General features: G+C 42.8%; 2 protein-coding genes across 2 annotated transcripts; one reads left to right on the top strand and one right to left on the bottom strand.

The window, feature by feature from the left end:
- Positions 1 to 122: 122 nt before the first annotated feature.
- RECQL (RecQ like helicase) lies at positions 123 to 14,921 on the top strand. The gene is made up of 15 exons (XM_038154691.1): positions 123 to 484; positions 1,470 to 1,542; positions 2,570 to 2,767; positions 4,583 to 4,762; positions 5,258 to 5,364; positions 6,339 to 6,537; positions 7,922 to 8,088; positions 8,458 to 8,539; positions 9,584 to 9,732; positions 9,825 to 9,942; positions 10,633 to 10,771; positions 11,477 to 11,568; positions 11,848 to 12,067; positions 13,106 to 13,235; positions 13,431 to 14,921. The coding sequence occupies exons 2-15, from the start codon at positions 1,527 to 1,529 to the stop codon at positions 13,617 to 13,619; spliced, it is 1,986 nt and encodes a 661-aa protein (XP_038010619.1). The 5' UTR covers positions 123 to 484; positions 1,470 to 1,526; the 3' UTR covers positions 13,620 to 14,921.
- On the bottom strand, positions 14,679 to 26,692 carry PYROXD1 (pyridine nucleotide-disulphide oxidoreductase domain 1). The gene is made up of 12 exons (XM_038154690.1): positions 26,509 to 26,692; positions 25,065 to 25,145; positions 23,613 to 23,732; positions 22,232 to 22,360; positions 21,392 to 21,465; positions 20,640 to 20,800; positions 19,931 to 20,031; positions 18,946 to 19,075; positions 18,004 to 18,116; positions 16,364 to 16,486; positions 16,001 to 16,138; positions 14,679 to 15,659 (listed from the first exon to the last, which is right to left on the bottom strand). The coding sequence occupies exons 1-12, from the start codon at positions 26,587 to 26,589 to the stop codon at positions 15,411 to 15,413; spliced, it is 1,500 nt and encodes a 499-aa protein (XP_038010618.1). The 5' UTR covers positions 26,590 to 26,692; the 3' UTR covers positions 14,679 to 15,410.
- Between the last annotated feature and the right edge of the window lie 342 nt (positions 26,693 to 27,034).

Below are 27,034 nucleotides of genomic sequence, written 5' to 3'. Positions count from 1 at the left end.
GTACGGCCGCGCGGGCGCGCCGCCCCGCCCACGGCCCGCGGCCGGCGCTGATTGGCGGGGGGGCGGCGCTCGCGCCGGGCCCCGCGCGCCGATTGGCTGAGGGCGGGCGGCGGAAGGGGAGGGGCCCGGCGCGCGCGGCGCAGGTGGGAGCGGGAGCCGTGAGGGGAGAGGGATGCGGATTAGAGATAAAAGATAAAAGATGGGGGATAAAAGATAAAGGATAAAAGATAAAGGATGCGGGAGCGCGGCCGGCACTAGCCTCGGCTCCAGCCACGGCTGAGCCCGCCGCACGGGAGGACACGGCAGCGGGGCGCTGCTGCTGGCGGCCCCGGCCCATTCCTGCATCCGTCCCGCTCCGCCCTGCACCCGCCGAGCGGGCCTCCCCTGACTCCTCATCCCTCCATCCGGCTGCCCTGCCCCGTCCTGCAGCCTCCGAGCAGGTGCTTCAGGCCCGGCAAGCGCCGTGCCCGCGGCTGGCGTGTGGGTGAGGGATGCTGGCGGTACTGCACTGTATACGCTCACTATATGTGTTAGTGTGCTGTTCGCACCGTACGCGTGTGGATATTCCCGCACTGGAGCAGGTTGCCCATGGAGGTGGTGGAGTCGCCACCCCTGGAGGTGATGAAGAGGCGTCTGGGTCTGGCCCTGGGTGATGCAGAAGAGTTTTGGTCACACATTTTTAATATATATACATTTTTAATATGTATTTCCGTCTCTTTTTATAGGAGCAGGGGAGATCGTGTTATAGTGGAATCAGCTGGTAGTGAGGAATTTTTTCCCCCAGTATTTATTGCAGTGCTCAATTGATTCCCTTTCACCTTCCATTGGACTTTGCTTCCATCCATGTAATAAATAGTTCAGGATGCAGTCACATTTCTTCAGTAACTCATTTCTTGAGTTTGGTATTGTTAAAGTATAATATGACAAGGACTTGCTCAAATGATGAGCCAGTAAATTCAATTCTATGTTCATTTCACTGATGATTATTCAAAACTGATCCTCTTCTCTAAATCCAGCCACATTTTCACTGGCTCCTAACAGATCCTCCAGGTGTTATGGTGGCTGCCTTTCCCAGGGTCACAATATAATGTGTCCAGACTTTTCTGTGAAATAATCTTTGAAGAGATCAAAATGGCAATGGGCCCTTGGGGAGTGGCTGGTCTGCCCTAGAGCATTCCCCTTGCAGGAAAGGCATGACTGGGTTAAAATTTACTTGGATTCATTTGGAAGCCTGGCGAGCTGTGGCCTTGGGAGCTGGTTGTGAGTTTGTGTTTATGCATTTTGCAGAAGGGCAAAAGCAGTTGTCACCTAGTGGGGCTTCTTTATGTGAGCAAATTAAATTAACCAGGATTTAAACTGTGACATTAACAGCTCTGGGAATGAAGACTCTCCTGCAGAAAATGTGTTCTAAGTTGAGTTTATTCCTACAAAATCGATTTTAAAATGTATTTGTTTCATTTTCTTTTTAGTGACAGTTGCTTGGTCAAATAAGATCTCCTAAAGATAACGTTGTTGAATCTCCAAAGATGACAGCTGTTGCAGGTAATCCAGAGTTAATATTCCATATGTTCACTTAGCTGACAAGACACAGTCACCTGATGTTACTGATTCTTATTTACATGATTTTATTGTATGCATAAAAGAGGTGGTGGGATCTGGGCTATTATAGTAAAGGTTTGAAGGAAAAAAATTCTTTTACTGGATAACTTTATTTCTTAGGTGAACCCAAAATCTCTGGAAGTGTTTGAGGCATGGTGGATGGGGCTCTGAGCAGCCTGCTCCAGTGGCAGGGGGGTTGGAATGAGATGAGCTTTAAGGTCCCTTCCAACCCAGGCCATTGTGTGATCAAAATCAACTTTGTCAAGGAAATTACTTGGCTTTCAATATTTTTAAAATCTGCTTCAGATTTTAAGACCCTCTTAACTGTGTTCTGCTGAGTAGCATTTAGGAAGGCACTTGTCACCATTTTGTGCTATTTGAGATTAAGTTTTTTCCCACATCCCACATTTTTGTTGCCGTGACCATATTACCATATCTGCTCTGGATGGGCCAACATCTCCTGGGTTTTCTGGGTGTGGGGGAGGAGGCAATTCCCTCTGATGCTTTTCTGACCTGGCTCTGGAGTACGTGCTTGGCACGCAGGTGTTTGTGTGGATCATTCTTTTGAACTGCAGGGACTGGAGTCCAGAACACGCTCTGCAATTCACACACAGGCACGTGGGGATGGAGAGAGGCAATTCCTGCCAAAGGGTCACTGTGTGACCCGGGCTTTCGGGGAGCGTTTGCTTCCCTTCTCTCCCTGTGAAGGGTGCCTTGTGCTTGTAAAAGCACTTTCCCTCTCCATCCAAGCCCCGCTGTTCAGCACGTGCTCTTGTTCTCTGGAGCAGGGGGATCTTGTTGCTAATGGCCCTGCTCTCAGCTCCAGAGGAGTCTCATTTGCCGGGGTGAATGTTGCTTCTCCCGTAAATAAAGCTTTCTGTTAACATCTTGATCCCTGGAGTACAATTAATACAATTAAAATCAGCACGTGGCTGTGGTCTCTCCTGTGCCTTCTTGCTTCTCCCTGCAGTGCTGGAGGAGGTGCTGGTGTCCATTGAGAATGAGCTGCAAGCAGTGGAGATGCAGATCCAGGAGCTCGTGGATAAGCAGCAGGAGCTCCTTCAAAAGAAGATGAGAGTGAAGAATCTGATAAAACAGTCCTCAGGAGACTTGGAGGCAGGTGGAAGTAAAGACACTGAGACCTCAGCTGAGGAATGGAACAAAAAAGGTTTGCAGAGTCAAAGTCGAATATTTTAACAGAAAGGTGAACTAATTCATTAGGGGAAAATGCACTTACACAGAGCTTTGTTTGGATAAGGATTTTGTCCTATTTAATTTTAGTCAGCTGGCTGACATGCCAGGGTAATGGGGCAATGTTTGTACTTGTCTCACTGGACATTCCTAAACACTGATCTTGAGCTGTTGTGGGCAGATTCATCTGTTCTGTCAGAATGGCCTGTTACAACTGCTGTAGTTCTTTGCTTGCTGCAAAGCCACAATTTGCTCTTAGAATCTTTATTGCAATGCTTGTGTACTAAATGCTTAAATTGCAGTACTTCTTGTTTGTGTTCTGAAACAAATTGCTCTGGATTTGCTCAGGATTTGATAATGATAAATTTGCACTTACAGTTGGTTTTTGCTGCTTTTGTTTCCTCTTGCTTCAGCGGGTAGGACATTGGTAGTGTTTGTGATGGGTTGTGGAGCCTCACTGTCTTACCAAATTAATGCCAATCAGATAGATGCTGACTGCCAGAAATAACCTGAATACATTCTTATTGTAGAATCAGTGCAAGGGGCAAGTGCCTCATGGTGGGAGGGCTGCTGTCCTTCAAGTTAGACATTAGCTGAAGTCCTGAATGGCTGTTGCTTCTTGGACGTGTTATGCCTTCCCAAATCTGACTCGGATGTTTTGATTTTTTTCTCTTTAAATTTTATTTTCAATTTGTAAATGCCTACATTTACCGTATATATAAGCTTTTTTTGGCTTTTTAAAAAATGAAATAATGTTGTAGTTGAATCCATATTTATCTGTATTTGAGAGGTATTACGCATATGTAAGAGCAAGTGATGGTATTGCACAAATCATTTGGTTTGTGTGGTTCCATGCCTGATTCCCACCTCCTGTGCTTTGAAAATGAGTGTCTTTGCAGTCAGATGCTGCGTGTGTATTAAACAAGAGCAGCAGCTAAATTTGTTGCCAGTTTAAAGCTCTTGGAGGCCAGTGGGAGGCTCTTCTTGGCTTCACAGAGCCTTGCATTTTAACTGTGCTCTTTGTAAATTTCTCTGCAATGGCACCTCAAGTCCCAGATTGAATTCTTGCCTTGCACGTGGTGTAACCTGGAGCTCCCATAGTTTTTCTGCATTTTAATTTTAATAGTACCAAAAAGATGCACCAGGAAGCATAATTTAAGTTTTTACAGCATTACATCTTTTAAAAATGCAGTTTTTAGGTCTTTATTGAGGAAAAGAAAAACCTATTATAAGCATGTTGGGATGGTGATTTTGGGGAAGATTAAACAACTTTTCCCCCTCTTTATTTTTTTAACAAGTGCTTATTATTGATGGAATATACAGAAAAATTGTATCCCTCCTCCTTTATGCTATTTGTAAGTGCTGCATTCCTGTGAGGGAAGCATTTGAGTTACTGTTGTGGGGCTCCGTGTCTGGTTTTATTTGTTCTCAGGGCGGGATTCTCATTTCCAGGTATTTTGGCCTAATGAGTTCACATGCTCATTAGCACTCTGAAGTTCATCTGGTTTCGGTTTTTCACGTTAGTTCACATCCATGTGCAATGAGAGCTTTGGCCTGGGGGTGAACTGTGTTCACAATTTGAGTTTTCAAAGGTCCACCCTAGAATGTGGTGTACCCAGACTCAGCTTGTGTGGGGCTTTTTCAGTGCCATCATGAATCCTCAAACACTTTCCCAGATCTAAAATTGTGTCACTGCTAGATTCAGCTATTCAATATGCAAATTACCCCTCCTGCTTATATTTTAATTTGCTTATGAAGTGTGTTTGTTGAGTTGTTTTTTTTCCCTTAACAGATTTTCCATGGTATGAGAAGATAAAAACTGCGCTGCAGAGCAGATTTAAACTCCAGAAGTTTAGATCCCTGCAGCTTGAAACAGTAAATGCTGCAATGGCAGGGAAGGATATATTTCTTGTCATGCCTACAGGTGGTGGGAAGAGCCTTTGTTACCAGTTACCTGCTGTCTGTTCTGATGGTATGTAACGGGAAAAAAGGACATAATAAAAAGAATTAGATTTATTTTCTCCCTTTTAGAGTTATTTGCAGAATGAACATTATTTGGTGTGGGTTTTTTTTGGTTAGTTTATTTTTAGTAACTCATCCCATTGCTTTGGAAGTTGACTTATTTACAAAACCCATATTTACCACTCCCTGTCACTGCTCAGTTCTGTGGCAAATCAGCACCTCGTGACACAGACATGCAGCTTGTTTTGTTTTGTGTATTTTCATACTCTATCTGTTGTGTTTGTGGTCTAGACCCTAAGAGGAGGTGTGTGTTGTGGGTATTTAATAAGAATTATCCCTGTGGGATCTGGCACTCACTTGTCAGCTGTCTAGGAGGGGATGAAGCTGTGTATGAAGCTTGAGCTTACATTTGGCAGTTTCTTCAGAGCAGGGCAGATGCATCCATAGAAAACAATTCAAAGAGATATTTGTGACATCTGAAGTGCACAATGATTGATTGTTACAGGTTTCACACTGGTGATATGTCCTTTGATATCTCTCATGGAAGATCAGCTCATGGTGTTGGAACAGCTGGGTATCTCTGCAGCTTTATTAAATGCCTCAAGCAGCAAGGTGAGTTTAGGTTCTTGTGTTCTGTGGTGAATGTGCTCGTGTCTCCCCTCTGTAGTTACTTGTGGATATCAATGGGTGAGACAGATTTATCAGCTAATGCTGTTCCAACAACAGTATCTGGCCGGGAGGGTGCTGTGGCATGGGAAAGGTGATCTAGTGTCTTGTGTTCATGTTTTAGTGACAACAGCACATGGGAACCAACACCTTCTGTGGAATCAATAGATTCTTGGGGCTGTTTGGAGGGTGTGAAGTGCCTTTGGCTGATGTGTGTTGTAGATTTTTACTCAGTTCCTAGACTTGGAGTAGGTGGTTTTTGTCCTCTTCTACCATGTTGAGCAGTGCAGGCTTTTACAAATAATTATTTATCTCTTACTGTAGGGTGGTGAGCTGTTTGATCCAGAGGCCAAGAAGCATTTCCCAGTCTCATACTAGGCAGTTGCTTTTTTACAGTCATTTTCCTGACTAGCAGGAGGCCATGATCATTAACTTGCACATGACACTGGGTTTGATGAGTCTCTGGCGTGATGCAATGTGCCAAACTTGAGGCCTGCTTTGATGCAGAGAGCTCTGCAAACTGTCATATGCAAGGAATTCTTTTGCACTTTTAGTATCACAGGGATGTTTGGTACCCCACAGTTTATTGGGGAAATATTGATACCACCCAATGAAGCAAAGACACATATTCACCACTTTGCTTCTTCAAAGTTCCAGCACAGATCTTCTAAACATTAAAACGACCATTTTATATACAGTGATCAAAGGCTTATAGTGGTCAACACTGTGGAACACTTAACCAGTCTCTGTTAATTACACCTTATGAGTTGCTAATCACCTCTTAAGAGCCTTAGCACTAATCACTTCAGTGTGTTGTCCCAGTTTGTTACCCCCTGCTGGGGGGGTAGTTTGTTACCCCCTGTCCCTGTTATTACCCCTGTCCTAGTTTGTTACCCCCCTGTCTGGCTTTGTTTGAACAGGAGCATGTGAAGTGGGTCCACACGGAAATGCTGAGGAGGAATTCCCAGCTGAAGCTCATTTACGTGACCCCAGAGAAGATTGCAAAGAGCAAAATGTTCATGTCCAAGCTGGAGAAGGCTTACCAGGCCGGCTGCCTGGCTCGCATCGCTGTGGATGAGGTGCACTGCTGCAGCCAGTGGGGCCACGACTTCAGGCCTGGTATGCTCCTCTGAAATGCCGTGCAGGGCCGCTCAGGCAGCAGTCAGTAATGACTCGGGCCTGAAACAGGGCCAGCTGCTTCCTTCATGTGTGACAAGAACCTGTGTTAGCTCTAGGACTTTAATTCTCAAATCATCCAGGAGCTAAGTTCATGCAAATGATGATTTCAACATAGATTTTGCTGTCAATATCCTGAAAAATGACTTGTTCTGCTTACTTTAATTGGAGCTATGATTTTATAAAGCTTTTGTTTGGCATCTGTAATATGGATAATAGTTACCTTTAATCTGCTATGTGAAAGTGTCATGCTGTGCACCACTCCCTGGCACTTCTGATGAAGGAGGTAGAGCATTTTATAAATTCATGAGATATATTTTAATATCTCTAAAGCAAGTGAACACAAATGCCGTTCGCTTATAGGGAAAGAAAGTGTGCCTCAGTCTTTTTCCTGTCTTGGAGACTGTAGAATATTGTTGGTTGCTGTTTCTTTGTCTGATTTGAAGCAGTATTAACTGTAAAGTCACTCGTAGCAGTTTTGCTAAGAAGTGGTGCCTGAGCCAAGAGCCAGGCTGGTTCGACAGGCAGTGTGGAATTGGGATGTGTACCTCTGGCTGCACTTCTGTTTGAAGGCAGCAGGTGATTGTCAGTACTGAGCCTTTAAAATTTTGTATTATTACAGTCTGGTCTATGTATCCAAATTCCACGCTGCTTTTTTATTGGAAGAGCTCTGTTTACTCAAAAGCTGTTTGTAAAAACAGACCTGCAAAATAACCTGAATGTTGGTTAAGACAATGCCATACATATTTTTCTAACTTTTGAGGAATTTCTATTTCCGTACATTTTTGCCTTCTGAATTGTGGCTGATGATTGCAGCCTTTCAGTACCTGGAGGGAGCCTAAAAGGAAACTGGGGAGGGACTTTCTGTAAAAACTTGGAGTGACAGGCCAAGGGGAATGCCTTCAAACTGAGGGTAGGTTTACACTGGGTATCAGGAGGAGCTGTGAGGGTGGTGAGGCACTGGCACAGGCTGCCCAGAGAAGTTATGGATGCCTCATCCCTGGAGGTGCTCAAGGCCAGGTTGGATGGGGCTCTGAGCAACCTGGGATAGTGAAGGTGTCCCTGCTCATGGCAGGGCTTGGAACAAGATGATCTTTAAGGTGTCTTCCAACTCAAATGATTCTGTGATTAGAAGACATCTCTTTTGCTGAGTGCAACCTGCTTGTAACTTCCTTTGGATGTACACATTAGTTCTGTAGTAGATTAGCAGTTATAACATTTATTGCAGTATTACCCCATTAAATAGTATCTACATGAATGCCTTTTTGAAGTGTGCATTTGTGGTATGGGAAATCTTTTTCTTTCCCCTCTCTGTTTTCTTGCTTAGACTACAAGTCTCTTGGTATCCTGAAAAGACAGTTTCCCAATACTCCCCTGATTGGATTGACAGCAACAGCCACCAATCACGTTTTAAAGGATGCTCAGAACATTCTGCATGTTCAGAAGTGCATTACCTTTACTGCTTCCTTCAACAGGCCCAACCTTTACTATGAGGTAGGTCTTGTTACCTGGTTTGTGCTGCTGTGCTGTCTCCTGCAGGGAGAGGGGCAGGCAGCAGGCTCAGACTGCTTCAGCCTGCTGGAAAATATGGCAGAAAGGTTGTGAATTATTCTGTTGTGCTGTATTTTCACTTTGGCCACAGGTTTGTTTATTGTTCTTGGTGGGGACAGCTTGCAGGTTTGTTTTGGGGTTTATTTTTCAATGGACTTTTGAGTTGTAATCTGACTGTTCATAAAAAGAATGTAGTAATTCTTTTTAAATGGTGGAACAGTTGTGTTTATCATACTGGGAAAAGTAAAGTAAGGTTGTTTGGCAGATTGTTTGCCCACTTGACCTCTGACATGTGCTTAATATATTTTTGAGGTTCGGCATAAGCCTTCAAATAATGAAGATTTCATTGAGGACATAGTTAAGACCATTAATGGAAGATACAAAGGAATGTCAGGTAAAAAATGTCCCAAAAAACACATGGTCTTTCATAAGCTTTAGCATTGCAAGGATGTCGGGGTGTTTTCCAATGATCTCGAAGCATGTGGAGAAATTCTGCCTTCATCATACATTAAATGTCCAGCATTAAAATAAATTCAGTTTAGTAAGATCCACAGCTTGAACAATTTCTCTCTTCGTTCATTAGAGTTTAAATGTCTTTACAGTTTACTTGGTCTCCTGAAGTATTGAACTGGAATGCTGATGTCTATAGAACAGTGGTTATGTAGGTAATAAGAGGAAGGTTTGAGATTGTAAAAGCAAGGCTCAGGAAAGGTGATCTGTGTTCTCAAATCACACAGTTCACTCTCTGTGTGTCAGGATACTTGCTATCTTTAACGTGTTTTTTCATATTTGATCAAAAGAGTCACCTGTTACTTAGTGCCCAGAATGGGTGTTACAGGGTGAATTGCAGGTGAAAACAGAACTGTAAAAGTTGAACTTGTGTAATCAATAAGTTCTGTAGTGGAAATAGAGAGGAGAGACATCTTGCCAAGGCAGCAGAACCCAGGCTCCAGAGCAGCAGTCTGTCCCTGTCTCTGCTTGGAGCTCTGTGGCTGTGAGGAGCAGCTCCCTGAGCACAAACTGTGCTAATGATCCAAAATCACATGGCTTTGTGTGTAATCCCTGGCTTAGCCCAGCCTGGCTAATGACAAAAGGCAGATTTAACTGAAACCTCAGGTGAGATGCCATAGATGTCATAAGGCACAGCACCCCTGTAAAAAGCTTTAATAAGCATTGTCCTCCTTGAATGTTAACAGAATGCTTCCATGGTTCTATGGATTGGCACCTGTATTTCCTCTTTAGCCTTCAGGTCCAGCCTGATAACTGAATTTTCCTTCATGAATACCAATGCTATGGACTGAATAGGCACAAAGACTGTGTAATGCTTTTTAATTATTTATTTCATAAGCTAATAAAACTTTCACAGTTGTTTTTAACTGTTGGGGATTGTTTGGCCTTTTTAAGGCATTACAATGAGGCCTCTTTCACTTTTGTGCAGGAATTGTTTACTGCTTTTCTCAGAAGGATTCTGAGCAAGTTACTGTGAGTTTGCAGAAACTGGGAATCAAGGCAGGGACTTACCATGCAAACATGGATGCTAAACATAAAACCAAAGTTCATAAAGGATGGGCAACAAATCAAATCCAGGTTAAGTAAATACTTTACATGGACTTACGTCTTATTTAACCAAATTGTGGTTTGGTATCTTGAAGATTTCTTCATCTTTTTCTTTTTCACAGGTTGTAGTGGCAACTGTTGCTTTTGGCATGGGGATTGATAAACCTGATGTGAGGTTTGTAATCCATCACTCCATGAGCAAGTCTATGGAAAACTACTACCAAGAGAGTGGACGTGCAGGTACTGCAGGAAGTGGCCATTTACATCCATTGCACCTGTAAAATTGTCCTGCAGTTTTTCAGGCAGTTGTGCAAAGACTCTTGCCTTTGAGACAGTTTTCAAAGGGTGTCATGAAACTGCCTCTGCAAAGGCAGTTAAATAAATATAAACAGTTAAATAAATAGATATTGTTTATATAAATATAAAAATATATTTACATATAAACTGCATTCATGACCAGGCCTCTTCTGCAGTGTAACAAAGAATAACTGGGTATCTAGACCTCCACTCAGCATTTTTTTAAACACTTGATTTTCTGTCAAATCTGTGGCTTACCAGAATAACATGATACAGAATTTGATATACTATTTTTAATTTTTTTTACATTGTATAGCACCTGGGATGTGTGATTTGCTCAGATTGTCTCTATATGATGTTTTATCACTGTATGAATTTCAGAAATACAAATGGGATGGGGAGTCTGGAGCGGGGAATTTTAGGGATTGATCAATGTTTAGCAGCACTAAATACCTGTTACGGCCAAACCCTGCCCCCAAAAACGTTTTGCTGTATTTGGGGATTTTTTTGGTCTTGTTCATCCCATTACTTTTTTAAAGACAGATTTGAGTCTGTGTGGAGAAGAGCTTGTCAAGGGACTTGAGGAGCAATTGGTTGGGATTGTAATTATCTGCTCATTTCAATGCATTGCAGGTAGAGATGACCAAAAAGCTGACTGCATTTTGTATTATGGGTTTGGAGATATATTCAGAATCAGCTCAATGGTGGTGATGGAAAATGTTGGCCAAGAGAAGCTGTATGATATGGTATCTTACTGCCAAAATGTGAGCAAGTAAGTTACTGTGGTGGCTTGGTTGCTTAGTTTTTAAATGGGCTAAATTTTGGGGGGTTTTTAGGGGGTGTTTGGGAAAAAAACCAAACCAAAAGAAAAAACCTGAAACAAAACCAAAATGAACCCATCACCAAACAAAACCACCCATAAAAACAGGAGCAAGCTTGCCAGCTTCAGGATACAATTCTGGAAGTGTTGAGGTGAGTATCTGTCAACAAACACTGTTTGGGTTTCGAATCCCAGTCAGAGGAAATGCTGGAGGTCTGTGGCTTTGACTCTAAACCCACGGTGTTTAACGGCCACACAGGAATCCAGGTGTGTTTGCTGCTTCACCTGCTTCACTGTGGTATTTGGAATACTTCATGGGAAATGTGTATCTGTGTTGTGGACAACTGGTGCATCCAGTAAAGGTTTTTGTGGCCTCAAACAAGGAGTTCATATTCGTACCATTTTTAATTCTCTTGAAACTGCATATTGTACTCCTCTGCTTCAACCAAGCTGCCTACACCAGTACTGGCATAACTGATAGGGAATACTGGTGTTTCTGTGTTTGTTCTCTGATTTTTCCTCTGATAGTTCTTCGTGCTTGTTCTGAGATCGGAGCTGTCCCTAGGGCCTTTTTTGCCCTTTCCATGCTGTATAAATATATATATATATATGGTGTTACATATCCACCTGGGATCTACAGCCCTCTCTGCTCTTCAGGTGTCGCCGGGTGCTCATCGCCCACCACTTTGATGAAGTGTGGGATTCTGCAAACTGCAACAGAATGTGTGATAACTGCTCTAGAGAGAATGGTAGGTGAAGGACAGAGAACACGGGAAAAGTTGATTCAAAGAAATACCTGGTGTAGAAAAACTGTAAGCAAATTTTGTGACCCGTGCTTGTATTCTGACTGTTCTCAAGGTGCAGATTTTGTTATGAATATCAGTTTTTGGCCTACTGTTGCCAAGTTAAAAGCAAAACAAAAAACCCTTGCACATATAGCACAAAGATATGTATTTATAGCTACTTATAACCATATATATAACTACAAAGAGCTTTCTGTTTAAATGTTCCTTCACTTGTACTTGCAGCATGTGAGAAGATGGATGTAACAGGATACTGCAGGGATCTAATAAAGATCCTTGAGCAAGCTGACAGCATGAGTGAGAAACTCACCCCACTGAAATTAATCGATGCCTGGTCTGGGAAAGGTGTGTCCAAATTCAGGGTGCCTGAAGTTACTCCACCCAAGCACCCTCGAGAGGAGCTGGAGAGAATTATTGCCCATTTACTGCTGCAGCAGTATCTGAAGTATGTAAGATAACTGTTCAGTTTTCTTTGGTTTGGTTTTTTAACATTTAGTAGTCATTTTTCCTTGCTCTCTTGGTACTTTCGTATAACATTAATGGATACATTCTGTAGTCTTGTTTTCATTTCAGATGCATTTAATGTATTATTGAAAACCCTTCAAGTATTGCTGTATTTCCATTTCAAAAGCTGGAGGAACAGTTGAAATGCTGCATCTCGTGCATTTTTAAAAGCTGGGGTCTTCTGTACTCAGGTAGAATGTTTAAATCTGCAGCAGGATTCATTTTGGAGAAGTCCGCAGGTCATACAGGTCTCATTCACATTCCTTGGATAAGGACAGCAAATGGGGTTGCCCACACAGTGCCTAAGTCAGGAAAGACTGATTAATGTGGAAGGTGGTACTCAGAAATGTTTAGAAAGCATAGTGGAACTAATTACAGTGCTGCCTTTGTAACCTGTCTGCGTGCCATGTGTTTTATCTTCTCATTTATAAGTTCAAGAACACCTACAAATATCCCTTTATTTTGTCTTTTCTTTGCATTTCTCCATACAGCTTTTTTAATATTATTAGAGGGTGAGCAGATGACTTATTACATCTTTTTTTCCTCATTTTCCTCCACTGTTTCAAGTGACAAGTGTGCATCTGAGTGTTTTTGTGTGTGTCAAGGTCCACACACTGAGTTATGTTAGGTGTTGATCGGAGTAGCTCTAAGTCACCTGTCTACTTGAATAGATAAAGCAGAATGAAGCTGCTGCCTGGAACATCCATCAGGAGGGTTAATGTGTCCCTGTCCTCATGGAAAGAGTTGTTGAGATGGAGGCAGGCTGCCCAGGGAAGTGGTGGAGTCACCATTCCTGGGAGTGTTCACACAGCATGTGGATGTGGCACCTGAGGACATGCTTTAGCGGCAGTGCTGGGTTGATGGTTGGACCTGACCACCTTGGAGGTCTTTTCTAACCTTAATGATTCCATGATTTTTTCCCCTGCATATTCTGGCCTGTCTCCAACCTTCCCCTGTAACAGTGATTTCATTCATGCAGGGAGGATTTCAGCTTCACAGCCTTTGCTACAATATCCTACCTGAAGGTGGGACCAAAGGCCCGGCTGCTGAAAAACGAGGGACACGTCATCACCATAGAAGGGATAACAAACAGCAAGAGTGTTTTCAAGGTATTTACATCTCTTCTGATTTGCCATAGAGGTATCTTCTCCATTAGAGCTTAATTTCATCATTTGGTATCTGCTCAAAACATGTTTTGTAGTAATGCAGTCAACCTCATAAATATCTTCTCTCTTTTGTGGGAAAACGGAAAAAAAAGGAAAACGACGTTAGAATTTTTAATGAACTCTTCTTAAATCTTACAGGTCAAACCATCTCAGTCTTCAAATTCAAAAGGAAGCAGAGAAAATGCCCAGGCTGGATCAAAGACTGTCCAAGAGTCAGTGGTGAAGAAATCACAGGAACACAAACGGCCCAGCTGTAGCCCTAACTTAAAAGCAAAGAAGCCTAAGCTTCAGGCAGGTGCAAATGACCAAGCAGTAGTGATTGACTGAGTGTCAAGACTGCATTTAGGATCTAATCATGGTTGCTGCTCCAGGGACAATGCAGTGTCTAAGTTCAGTCTGTGCTTTAGTAACGGCATTTTTATTTTTATTTAATAAACACTGAACAGGGAACAAATATCTTTAAAAAAGTCAAATCTAGAAGGCTAATAGAGGAGGAAAAAGTGTTTCGTATCAAAATAATTGGTGCATGTCTTAGGATACAGCAATGATTACAAAACCTGTATAATGACCATGTTGCCTTTTTACCTTTTGGAAGTGTAGACACTGTGGCAGGTTCAAGCAGTCTGGAAAGGACTGCCAGAGGTGCAGGGGTTTCCAGGCTTCCTTCCTGTAGGAGTCTGCACCCACTGCTCCCCTGAGAGTCCTCTTGAGGTTTTCCTCCTTTGCAGCACAGACTTGGTGGTCCTTAGCTCTGCATGAAGATCCTGTCACCTCCTGTTCCTTCTGCCTGCTGTGCAGGTGACTTTCCTCTTCACCAGTGACCCCCACCAGCCCCAGGGAGTGACATCAGACAGCTGGAGACTGGGATGCTCCAGCACCCTTCCTCTGGAGCCCTGGCTGGCTCAGAGCTGCTGCCGTGCCAGGGCTGGTTGTTCCAGCCCATGTGGGCACTGCCATCGCTGCAGTTCTGAGCAGGGACATGTGTCCCTACACCCACTGTGGCACGTTTGAGTGAAATACTGTATGTATTTATGAGTGATTATGAGTATTTATTCCTTTGAAATATGGCTGTTGCTCTTCTAATTGGACCTCTCTAGGCTGTTATTCAAATAGAAATTTATGACTTCTGTGCTTGGCAGAAATACCTCAGTTTAAGTTTACAAACAAGACAACCTGCCAGCCTAGGAAACCCTCAACAGCTTCTGCTGCCTGCAAGCATGCTCAGGCACATGTGCTGACTGCTAGATTCAGTTGTGTTTTCTTACTTTTAACATCTCAGCAGCCAAAGGTCAGAAAGGCATGTTCAGTTTCATTAATAAATGCAGCTTCTGGGTGGTTGCATTTTAGTTCTTCTCCCTTACAGGTGTAACAAATATAAAACTAATATCATTAAGAACATGCTCTTTATTTTTCTGGTAAAATTGTGACTGTGAATAAAGCCTATAGCCCTTCACCCATCCTTTAGCTGAGACCTTTGCCAAAAATTGAAAATTTAGTTAAAAACAGCCATTCTCCTAAAAAACATTAGGTGATTTGTCTGGGACAAGTCTCAATATGCACTGCCAGCTTTTTATTGAGTACAATAAATTGTTCCCAGTTTGACCCAAAATAAATAGCAACTCTCAGGCAGCAACTGTAGAACAAAATCAAAGCCAGGCTGAAACAATGGCTGTCCAGGGCTGGCACTATCCAGTACAGTGCAGCTGTACCCCAGCACCTGGACAGCTGGGGACAAGGAACAAGCAGTTCAAAAGCTGCTCTCAAGTGCCATCTCATCCTGGCTGTCATTGTGCAAAGCTTGTGTTCTGTACTTAACGGAGTAGAAAATACATTTCTTTCAGAAGGAAAAAAAAAGGAGTAAGGCCATGTATTTGCAACCCACATTCCAAGTAGCAAGAGCTCTGAGCAGCCTGTGCCCTAAACTGTTCTCTGTTCATCTGCACCAGCTCAACAGATTGCACCATTAGCTGGTACCTGTGCAGTAACCAGTCAGTATTTTGGCAAGATCAGCCCAAAATCTCAAGAGAGGATTGCATTTATCCCCAATCCTGAGAAAACAGTTTTCTAAGATGTAGACTTGCTCTCAAAGCTTCATACAAAATGAGGATGGGGTATTGTTCAATCAAAATAATCTTCTATGTCAATATCTGGATTTAGGAGATCTTCCCCGTAGGCTGAAAGATCCATTTGATTTAAAATTAGGTTTTCAAAGGTTTCTTCCAAGTCCGTGTCACCGATGAGCACAGCTCCCATCATTCGGCCGTTCTGCATCACCACTTTGATGTACTCGTGGCCCTTGGTACACCTCAGCATCAGCTCGTGCTCTGAGCCCAGCCCCTGAGCGTTGTACTTCCCCAAAACCACCACCTAGCAGAAGGAAAAGGGAAAAGCTCTCGTAACAACACTGCAGTGGCTTTTAGCATTTCTGTTGCTAACAGTTCTCGGCCTCAAAAGTGATGCAAACAGGGAAGTATTCATCCCCAGGGTCCCTCCCCCATCACTGGGTAGCAATCACACAATGGGCTCAAAAATCTTCCCCTTGAAATATCATACACATTAGTACAAACTGATAAAATCTGAGCTAGGGTTAATTACTAGATAAAGAAACCTGTTTCCTCAATATTAAAGCATCTGCTCAGTGTCAGCAAGTGAATATAAGCAAGCAGTATGTGTTACTCAGTGGTTTACAATTATCAGACTGTACTGACCTTGTAATTGAAAAATTTTGTAATGTGAGCAAACAGTTCAAAGCTGAAATCCATATCAGTAGATTCCCCTGAAGCGTCTGCTGCCATGCACTTTGCTGCATACCATCCCATCTGCCGAGCTTGGGTCCACAGCCTCATCTGGAAGGGAAAAGTGGGAGGACTGAAGGCACAGGACCATCACTGCAGAGAGTACTGAGTGCACACTGTGGTGCTCATCCTCACAGGGGCTGGCCAGCCCGGATTCCAGGCACCTGCACAGAACTCAGGCACCACCACCCCCCAGGAGCAGCCACTGTTAACCTCTCCCCTCGGTGTGAGCACAGGTGTGTAACTCCTGTGGGTCACACACGTGCCAGGACGTACCTGGTGCCACACGGGGCTGGGCTCCCACGCTGCTGTGCAGATATCTCCAGCTGCAAACACATCTGGCACTGATGTGTGCATGTGCTTGTCCACCTTCAGTCCTCCATCTTCTCCCACAGCAAACTGAGGAGGGTCACACATCAGCAATGAAACAAGGCACCCAGCTCCCTCCACCTCAAGCAATCAGCTGTTCCTTTATTATTTACCATGAGACTGTGCTGAGTCCATGGTTGTTCCATGGAAGGCAAGAGCTCCATGGAAGGTACAAGGCATTACTGTTGTTATTTCTAGAGCACTGGCACCATGATATTTTTATGAAAATCCTTTGCTAGGATTTTTCTCTTATTCCAGCTGCGAAGCCTTGGAAAGGAAATGAAATCAATAACTTTCTGATGGCTGTGGAATGTGGTCTGGAGGTTGTTTACCAACAGGTGCATCTTTGACTAGTCTCGTGGATTGTTTCCACTTAAAGACCAATCAAAGATCCAGCTGTGTTGGACTCTCAGAGTCACGAGCTTTTGTTATCATTCCTTGCTATTCTTTTCTAGCCTTGTGATGAATCCTTTCTCTCTATTCTTTTAGTAAGGTTTTAGTATAGCATTTTTAATATAATATATATAATAATATAATAAATCAGCCTTCTGAAACATGGAGTCAAGATTCTTGTCTCTTCCCTTGTTCTGGGATCCTTGAACACAGCCACAGAGCACTGCAGAGGTTTTTGAAGGACTGGTACTGATACCTAGGCAGGGAAGTCACAGGGCTTGCTCCAAATCACACTGTGTCTTACAGGGACACCCAGCCTTAAGAGATGACTTGGTACTTTTGCCAAGGCAAGAAAATATTACAAAAACTTAATTCCTGATCTAAGCTTATAGCATAGGCCTGGAAATGTCTCACAGCTCAACATCAGATCTATGTTTTCAGCATTTCCTTCTTTAACCAGAGCACAGCCTTTTACTTCCTAATCACATGGCACCACTTGACCCTAAATACCACAACGTCCTGGTTTTGTCTGGGATCATTTTTAGTGGTAGCTTGTATGGGGCTATTTGTTGGATTTGTGATCAGTGGTAATATCCCAGGGATGTTTTAGCTGTTGCTGAGCAGGCACTGAACACAGAAACAAAATGACAGAATGATTCTGAGGTGTGGAAATGCACACGGCATTATGAACTCCGGAATCACCATCCACATTTGGGTGCTGACTTCCCTCAATGAACACGAGCACCGTGACAGCTCAGTGTCCCAGATGGAAAGTACTGGAAATAATTGCTTCCTTTCCAGGAGCAAATATCAAGATTAATAAGGTAAGAATATGGTAGAGAACTAACATGGAAATTATTCTGTATTTTTGCCGCATTAGCCAATTATACAGATTCTTTTCTCTCTTTGGTTAGGCTTATGTACTGCATATGTACTGTACATAAACACCTGGGGAACAACATCATAAACCAAGACCACAAATCAAATAACTTCTGTCATGTTGGATATCTCACTATCAACATACCCTGCCTTGTTTTGAGATGGTGCACAGTATTTAAATCTCTAGCAATCCATGTCAGAACAGAAGCATAAACCAGCTGAAAAGGTTTCTTTAACCTTGCTTGAAAAGCTCCAAAAGAAATCAGCATACTTACATTATTGCCATCAAGAAATGGTTCAACATTTGGCACAACTCCAGTTGCACTGACAATGAAATTGCATCCATAAATTTTTCCATTAGTTAATTCCACATATACAGGCCACAGCACTGAAAAAGGAGAAAATTTTGCCCTGAGAATGTAACCAACAGAAGTTATTTTATTAATTATGTCTTATGATAAGATATGAAAGAAAAAAAAACCCACAAAACCTTTGAGGTAACTGAATAGGTAAATAAAGATTCAAAATAAAAAGAAAAAAATTATCAGAGATTACCTGTAACTTTTCTTACCATTGCTCAGAACTAGAGAAAAAAACAATTTTGGATCTCAGCTCCAACTCCTACTAATAACTTTAATCAGAATTTTCCTAAATTAAAGCCCTCTGTGTCCTGTGGGATCTTCTCTCTACTATGCAATTGCCAAATATTCTTTTATGCAGAAATTTACAGATGCACAGAAGTGCCTCACAAGCAAAAAGAACAGCACAGATTTGACTTGTGCTGAAAGAAACTGATTACTAAAATATTATATTTAAAAATTCATTTTAATTACGTGGAAACTATAGGCATAATTATTCATTTTTTAAAAAGGGGTATTTTCCTCTACTTGGAAGGTTTACTTGAGTTTTGATACAAAATTTTGGTGATTTTTTTTTCTTCTGTTTTAACTTCACTATTAAAATATGTAATGGATTGTGTTAGGATGGAATATTCTGCATACAGGATTTTGGTTACTTTGTGGAAAAAAGTGTCTGACCCATAAGATTTTATAATTTAATTGCAGCCCATAAATTTGGTTACTGTAAACTGCTAGACCTCAAATTATAGAGATAAAAGATTTATTTTTCAAAACTGTATTTGCTTTAAAACAGCAAACAAGATCAACCATGCTCCAGCACCAGTCTATCTTCAAGGTCTTACCAGCACTGGCACTCACCCTCATCTGCTTCTACATTTTTGTCTCCTTTAGGAAAAGTCAAGGAAGTCTGCTGCAGCTGGATAAATTCTTGCTGTAAGTGTATTTTCTTTACTTCACACAGTACTTCAATATGTACTTTATGAGAAAACTAAAGAAAAATTGACAGAATTATAAACGTAACGATTAGTGATCACAAGATTGATAATAGCAAGGATATCTTCACCTAAATTAATAAGTGGAAAACCCCCCACCATATATCCCAGCCCACTAACTGGATTCCCACACTTTCCTCTTTTTGGCACAGATCTGACCATAGCCAGTGGCACTCTACCTGCTTTTTCAGCAGGTAACTCATGTTCCTTGAAAGGTCATAACAATTAGATTTTCCTGGCATGCCACAAAACATGTTCAGGTTCCCCTAAGCTTACAGGAAGAGTTCAAACAGAATAAAGAACAGAATAAAGTAAACTCATCTTTTCTGTCTTTCAGGACTGCAAATGCTTTGTTTTTCTATCATGAATTAAATTTTGGTAATTTAATTTTAAATTTTGGCACTTATGTTCTAAACATAAGTTTATGTTCTAAACACCGTAAAAAGAAAAAATACTCTGTACCATCAACCCACATTTCAACCATATTCTGAGCTCAAGCCAGAAGTTGGGAAGTTGCCTGTTTCTCTAAACTGTTTCGTGAATTTGGGCCTTTTTTTATTCTCCACTACACAAATACAGTTCCACAGCCTTCAACAGCCAATCCACCACTGCAAAATACGTGATTAAGCTGCTAAATATCCTGAACATCCTCTAGCTGGTCTATGACTGATCACCCTTGCCAGGTCATTTTTTAAATGCAAAACAGATGCAAACACCTAACAGCTCAGGAATTGATAAACGGAAAAAAAAATTCAATGTGAGCATTTTTGCTTTATTGCAAACACGGAACTCTTCCCAGTGCTGATGCCCACAACACCCAAATAAATCTGGCAGCCAGGTTATGCCCATACCTCCTTAGTCCCTTTAAGGTGTAAGCCCTCGTGCCAGTCGGGGCCTAAGGCACTGCCCAGCTTGTCAGATGCTCCCGTAGGTCTTCCTTTCTCCTCACTCCCTGAAGCAAAGGCACGGAGTATATCAGATTTAGTGTGCATCCTCCCTTGTCCTCAGAATTCAGAACAAGGATTCTCAGTTAACAGAATACCATCTAGGGTAATATCCTTATTCCTCCTGCCCGATGTCCAGAACCATGCTCTGTTTGTTATGACTTTGGTCCTGCATGTGTTTGTGTGATGTTTGTCCATGCAGTGCTGGCTGGTTATTGTTTCTGAGACTGCACTTTCACTCCACCTGTAATCCTGTTCTGAGTGGTTTCATCTGCTCCTCCAGTATCTTATTATGTGACAGCTCCTCCCTATATAATGGTGAGTTCACATCAAAGCATTACAAAACCAGAACAAGTTCTTCAGCAGAAGGAATACAGGGAATTAAAATAAATTTGGCACAAAGGCAAGCACCTTTTTACCGCTCACAAGAAGCTGTATTACATTCTGTCTGCATAAATTTGGGATGGGTTTTTATGTTGCGTTTTCTCTCTCAGTTTTTGAAGAAGCAAATGTCATTAATGATAACAGTAAGCCTTATTTCAAGCTGCTAAACTGACTGATGCTAAGGCTGTCTTTAAGATGACAGGCTGCAGTGTCAGGAAGCTAAACCCCCTACCTTCCACTGTGTACTTGGTTCTTTTACACTCGATGGGAGTCTCTTGGCTTTCAGCAGTGAGCTTGGGAAGGAGGAATTCAGCTGCTCCTGCATCAAAGAAAGTGTTCCCAATGGCTTTGTCTTTGATAGCCCAGATTACTTCACAGCCTCGAATTTCATACCTGTGGGCATGTAAACAAGGGATAGAGTGACAGACTGCCTGAAAAGGATCTGTTAGCAGCACAAGCACAACTGTGTCAAGTTTCCTTCCAGAAGCCAGAACCAGGGGATCCAAGACTTTCCAACCTATCAAATCCACTTCTAAATATTTACATAAGGAACCCATCAAAAAATATCTCTTCAAGTTAACAAGTCATACTTTCTCACCAACACAACCCTGACTGAGCTGGGGTAGGGGGCAGATCAAATTTATAATACTAATAATTAGTATTTCCTGCTCCCCATAATGAAAAAGAAGTGCATTTCTGCCAGACTCCCACTGCTAAAAACAAGCATTTGGATCTTGTTTGCACTATGTGGAACATGAACTGAATATTCTTCATATCTATGTGTCAAAGCTTCTTCTGGAGCTTTTCTGATTTTATGTGTCAGTAAGAACCACTATGTTGCAAAAAACCCCTGTAATCAGTTTTGCTATTAAATGCTCTAAGAGATAAAAATTCATAAGTCAACCTTCCCCGAAACTCACTACACTAGATTTGGCATTACATTGTTAAAGATTTTATTTGATTATGTATTTTTTGTTCACTTACACTAATTCAAGGGCAATCCCACCATTTCCTACCACCACTATTCTCTCAGCTTGAGCCAAATTCTTCTGAAAAGCCTGCATTAAGAAAGGAAAAATGTCAATTAGAGCATGTTCCCTCACACTGACCAACTAAATCCTTTTCAGTGTTTTCTTGCTCTTAGTCTTGATTTTCTCAGACTACTGGTACACATCTAGCTAGGCTGAGACCTGTAACAGAAGCTGTTGTTGTAACAACCATTCCAGTTTCACTTCAGATTCTTTGAAAATAGAACTCCTTTTTTTATCCTCAAGGTCCAGCTTCATTGGATGAATGGCAGCTCCATGTTAGCAGTGCTCACCCTGTGAAACTTCACCTTTGCCTTCCAAGCTTAACTTTCAGTCTATTAAGTAATTTCTCAGGTGAAGACTTTTCCACATCTTTGGCTATTTCTAACTCTTCTCTGTACAAAGAGGAGAAGCTACAGTAGAACTGCAAGAGAATGAAAAGTCATTCCTTCAGTAGCTTTCCACTGCACTTTGTACCAGGTACCACACACGCCTTCCCAGGGAAATGTCTTTGTATTTTCCAACTGGATTCTGCCTGGAGGGTGAAAAAATATCATTTATTCCATATTATCATGATAGAAATAATGTGTATGAGCTATCTAAACTTAACAAATCTAGTGGCTAATTAATTTAGTGGCATTATAAGGCTGCTTTTCTGCTAGTGAAAATGTTCCTATTTAAGAATATATAATAACAAACATTATTTTCTGTTTCTCCATTTCCCTCCTCAAGAATTCTGGTGTTTTGCACCAGATGCAGGAACATTTACACATTCTGAAGTCCCAAACACATTTACCTGTGCACTGTCAGTGTCCCGGATTCCCAGTACATACGGGTTCCCTTCCACAATTAATTTTGGTTTGGCTCCAGCACACAGGCAAAGCTTTTCATACATGTATTCTTTCCCATCTTCAGTGTAAATTTTCTGTTAACAATGAAAAGAAAAATCACTTCACCTAAAGAATTAATCTAAATCATCTAAGAGACATCTTTCCTTGATGTCACAGTAACTCGCAGATATGAAGAGCTGTGAAGGCTTCTTCAGGAACAAGGCTTCATGCTCTTCCTGGCTGTGTGTCATTTATTCCCATCACACCCACCACAAATGTGTGACCAATGAAATGGGAGGTGTAAACAGTGCACTAAGCAAGATCAAATTTACCACTTGGTGGCACTTGGTACTCACTGGCTGTGCCAAGAGAGTTCTGTGCTTTCTATGTGACACATGTCCCTCAGGCCCCAGGAACAGCACTGTGCACTGCTGGACATCAGCAACTGGGAATCTCATTCAGACATTTCAACAGCAGTGGCTCTGAGTTTAACAGGCACAGCAGAGGACACAGTCTAGAAATACTGCAAATCTCTTCTTTGCTGAAGAAAAAGCGGAGGCACTCAACAAAATACAGCATTCTGACAAAGAAGACCTTACATTTTAACATTTTACGACATTATTTGCTGTTCTACAAACTAGAAACTGCATACTTTAAAGTGGTTTGGGGCAAAAGGCCCTCCAAATCCACACAGATTAATTATTTGTGTCCACCAAGACCTATATTAAAGCACTATCCTAGTAATGATGTAAGAAAAGCACTGGATTCAGAATGGTAGCAGAATCTACCTGGAATTACATCTCCAAACCTTAAAAGTGAGCAAAACCAGTTTGGGATGTGAATGTGAGTTTCTCACACATGCTGAAGTGAAAATAACATGTTGACACAGAGCTAACAAGGCTGTGTACATTGCTCACATTTGCAACGCATTTCCTGCTAAACAGGAGGAAGAAAAGGTGGAAATGTTGGTTCTTTCAGGATTTATTTTGTCCTCTGTATATATTTCCTGCTAAACAGGAGGAAGAAAAGGTGGAAATGTTGGTTCTTTCAAGATTTATTTTGTCCTCTGTATATATTTCCTGCTAAACAGGAGGAAGAAAAGGTGGAAATGTTGGTTCTTTCAAGATTTATTTTGTCCTCTGAATATATTTCTACTTGAAAAACAGTGCTAAGCTCTAAGTGAAATTAGAATTAGGAAATATTTTCTTGTAATTTTGCTAACTTACCAATTCAATAACCAAAATGTTCTTGAACAAAATTTCTCACCCAAAACATTCAGCTACTTCTTAAATTATTTTTTATATATGTAACCTGAAAAAGCAAATTAAAAAGAAAGCCTTAGCTTACATGTTCATCACTTCTCAACTGTTTCACTGCAGACTGTATAACTCTAATATTGGGATATCGTTTTTCTAATAGGGAACTTGGTTGCTCTTCTACATCAAATTCCTCAAGTGTTTTGGAGACCTGTAGGAGAAAGAGAAGTATTTAAAAATATGGATCATTTACCCATCTCTTCTTCTAAAGCTCTTGACACAAGGTGCTGTGTTCATTTGTAGTAACAAAGTCCCAACACAAAGCCCCTATTGTCTGAAAATGGGTTGTGTAACTGCTAAAAGTTTCTTTCTCCATACAGAATCTTTCCATGCCTCTGCCTGGCTGAAGAGTCAAAGTACTGCATGTTAATCCTAAAGACAGAGATTAAGCAAAAATGCAGAACCCTGGCACTTGTTCTAACTGCTACAATGTTTTATTCCATGAAGAAGTCTGTTATCAGAGTGTTAACACTGCTTTTTCATTTATGTGACCTAGTGTTAAAATCCTGGCTTTTCTCTTTTGGTAACTTTGATAAAATAACTCATCCAGAGCCACTGTCTGATATTTCAGAGACCTCGGGGGAAATGGACAACATCAAATAGAAGACAAACACAAACAAAATAAAAACCCCAAAGAGGCAAGCCAGAACTTGAAAACATTCAAATGATGATGACAATTTTGTGGTTTTTTTCCAAAAGAGTGACTGCATGGAAAACTCCAGGCCTGCTACTTTATTGAATATTCAGAGTTTGGAACACAGCTAGGAAGCAGAAGCCACACCATGCTTGCAATTCAGAGAGAAATTAAGATGCTCACGTCCAAAACTCAGATGCTGCTGCCTTCCAATAGTGCTTAGCTATTCCCTTATTCTTCAGCTATGTAAATTTCCACTGATGTGAATTACAGACTTTACATCTCTGCACTGTGCAGATGTCTCTGCTGGACACTCAGCACTTTCAGAAAGCATTCTTTAGTTGGGTGTTACTCCAACAACCTCACAGAGATCTCTCAGACTCGGCTTCATCACCCTTTTAGCCACAAATCTGAATTCATGCATGCATTTGATTTGCAGTCCAGCAGGAAAGATGTCACTGATCCAGCAGCTGCTGAGTAGACAAAGCTCAAAGCAATTCCCCAGAAGCTATCCCTTTTTTGCTGTTTCTGCCCCAAATTCAAACATGAATAAGACTGTGATACCATTCCAGTGCTTCCAAGAGGCCAATCTCTAATAAAGCAGTGAAATAAAGCTTCAGTAACTCTGAACACACTTCAGTCATGTTTAACCTTTGCCTGAGTGGTGTGAATACATTCCAAATTACAGATCATTGTAAAACAGCCCGTCAGTCTTACTAACACCACTGCAATCACACCAGTATGAAAACAAGCTCAAAGTCATGAGCATCTCCACCACTGGGCTGTAAATCACCTGCACCCATAAACTTTGAACAGGTCTTACTGTAAGAAAAATGAAGTCTCTCTTACCTGCTTGAAATTAGTTACAGCTTTTATAACTGGGGAAGCTGTCACTAAAAAAATGTCTTCTGATGGGAATTCTGCAGCCAGCTTGTAAAGAAACAAACCATGAGAGAGTCATCATCAGACTTGAACACAGTAAAACTATGGGTGACAAGCAGTATGTTAATACATGGCTTTGGTTTTGTAGAATCTTATTGAAAAAGCACTACTTCGGGATAACAGAAGAGAATTTGGAGAAACAACACTTATTTAAATCACACATAAATACACCTTCAAGAACTGCAGCCACAGTGCAAAGGACTATTGTCGGAATATCCCAAAGGCCATCTGCTGGATCAGACTGTGATCATGGGATTTCTGGACACACCCAGTTGGTGGATACACATTTTTTTACTGCACAGCAGTGACTAATTGCTTACAGGTTTCATTTGCACTGAGGAAATGCTGATTTCTCCTGGATGTTTTATACCCTATTTAACAAACTGATCATCTTCAGGGTGCTATTAAGCAATGCAAGATTTAAAAAGCCCCAAGCCAAAGGCAAGAGCTCCCATTTTAAGTGTGCATTGCTCAGCAAGGTGACACAGACCAGGACAAGTGGTGCTGTTGGGGGCAAAGGGATGCCAAGCAGAGGCACCCTGACACCACCAGAGAACACGTGCCTCCAAAACACAGTCTGTGTGCTGCTCTGCAGCCCTAACAGATAAAATATTCCTCAAATATTTTGAGGAAATAATCCTCTAATCAAACTAATACCCACATAATTTCATTCTACAGGTACAAAATTACCTCCAGTTACTGTTACTTTAAAACCATCAAAAACCTTGAGACCAAGAAACAGATGAATTTATTTTTAAAGCTTGGGGCTCACAGAGAGCTGGATGAGGTACACAGCTCTAAAACATAGAGCCTATAAAAACTGAGCAGTGTAAATAAAAAGGAGCACATCACAGCAGCCTTCAGCTGGGCTGCAGCACAGTCCCTTGGAGTAATTCCTGCAGGGATCCCGAACCCCTGACCTCTGAACCAGGGCACAGAGAGCCAGCTCTCTGCTTTACGAATAATTTACTCTCTCTACGAATCTCACAAACTGCTTCAACACACCCTTATCAACTCCGAACCTCTGGAGACGTGCTTCTGCACACATAAACGTATTATACTACAGCCCTGCTGCCCTGCGCCGCGCTTGCCTTGCGTTTTCTCCGGCGAGCCGAATGATTTTAAGACGCGGGGATGAGGCGGGTGCAGGACAGACTCGGAACCACCGTACACGTGCGAGTATCGGTGCAGTGACAGCGCGGGGCTGCCCGGGGCTGGCTGCCCGGGAGCCAGGCGGCAGCACCGGGCCCAGGGCCGGCACACCGAGCCTCCGGGGACAGCTCATCCCTGCGGGCAGCTCCCGGCTGGCAGGGAGGGAGGGAGGGAGGGAGGGCGATCCCGGCCGCGTTACCTTCTCGGCGCAGGTCACCCCCGCGATGCCGCCGCCCACCACGGCGAAGCGGCCGCGCTCCGCGGCGCCGGGCCCCGCCATCGCCCCGCCCGGCACGGCCCGGCCCGGCCCCGGGCACGGCTCGGCTCCGCTACGGAGCGCGGCAGCGCCACAACTTCCTCTGCTCCGAATGCAGCAGCGGCTCCGCCCGGCCCCCCATCGCCCCGCCCGGCACGGCACGGCACGGCCCCGGGCACGGCTCGGCCCGGCCCCCCATCGTCCCGCCCGGCACGGCACGGCACGGCCCCGGGCACGGCTCCGCCCGGCCCCCCATCGCCCCGCCCGGCACGGCACGGCACGGCCCCGGGCACGGCTCCGCCCGGCCCCCCATCGCCCCGCCCGGCACGGCACGGCACGGCCCCGGGCACGGCTTCGCTCCCGGCCCCGCTGCGGAGCGCGGCAGCGCCGCAAGCTCCTGTGCTCTTGTCCCGGCCGGCTGGTGCTGTGTGCCGGCGGGCGCTGTCGGTGTGCGGCTCCGGGCCAGCCA

Source organism: Motacilla alba, chromosome 1A (genome assembly GCF_015832195.1).
Source record: "Motacilla alba alba isolate MOTALB_02 chromosome 1A, Motacilla_alba_V1.0_pri, whole genome shotgun sequence".
Classification (NCBI taxonomy): Eukaryota; Metazoa; Chordata; class Aves; order Passeriformes; family Motacillidae; genus Motacilla; species Motacilla alba.
This window is presented reverse-complemented; position numbering and strand designations above follow the sequence as displayed.

What these genes read in the sequence shown, in the direction of transcription:
- RECQL (XM_038154691.1), top strand. An exon ending in GGCCCAACCTTTACTATGAG is followed by an intron (nt 8,089 to 8,457) that starts GTAGGTCTTGTT and finishes TATATTTTTGAG; the next exon opens with GTTCGGCATAAGCCTTCAAA. An exon ending in CCAAGAGAGTGGACGTGCAG is followed by an intron (nt 9,943 to 10,632) that starts GTACTGCAGGAA and finishes AATGCATTGCAG; the next exon opens with GTAGAGATGACCAAAAAGCT.
- PYROXD1 (XM_038154690.1), bottom strand. Translation starts at nt 26,589, where the DNA reads ATGGCGGGGCCCGGCGCCGCGGAGCGCGGCCGCTTCGCCGTGGTGGGC. An exon ending in GGGTGACCTGCGCCGAGAAG is followed by an intron (nt 25,146 to 26,508) that starts GTAACGCGGCCG and finishes TTTCTTTACAAG; the next exon opens with CTGGCTGCAGAATTCCCATC. An exon ending in AAATGTAGAAGCAGATGAGG is followed by an intron (nt 18,117 to 18,945) that starts GTGAGTGCCAGT and finishes CTCCTTTTTCAG; the next exon opens with TGCTGTGGCCTGTATATGTG.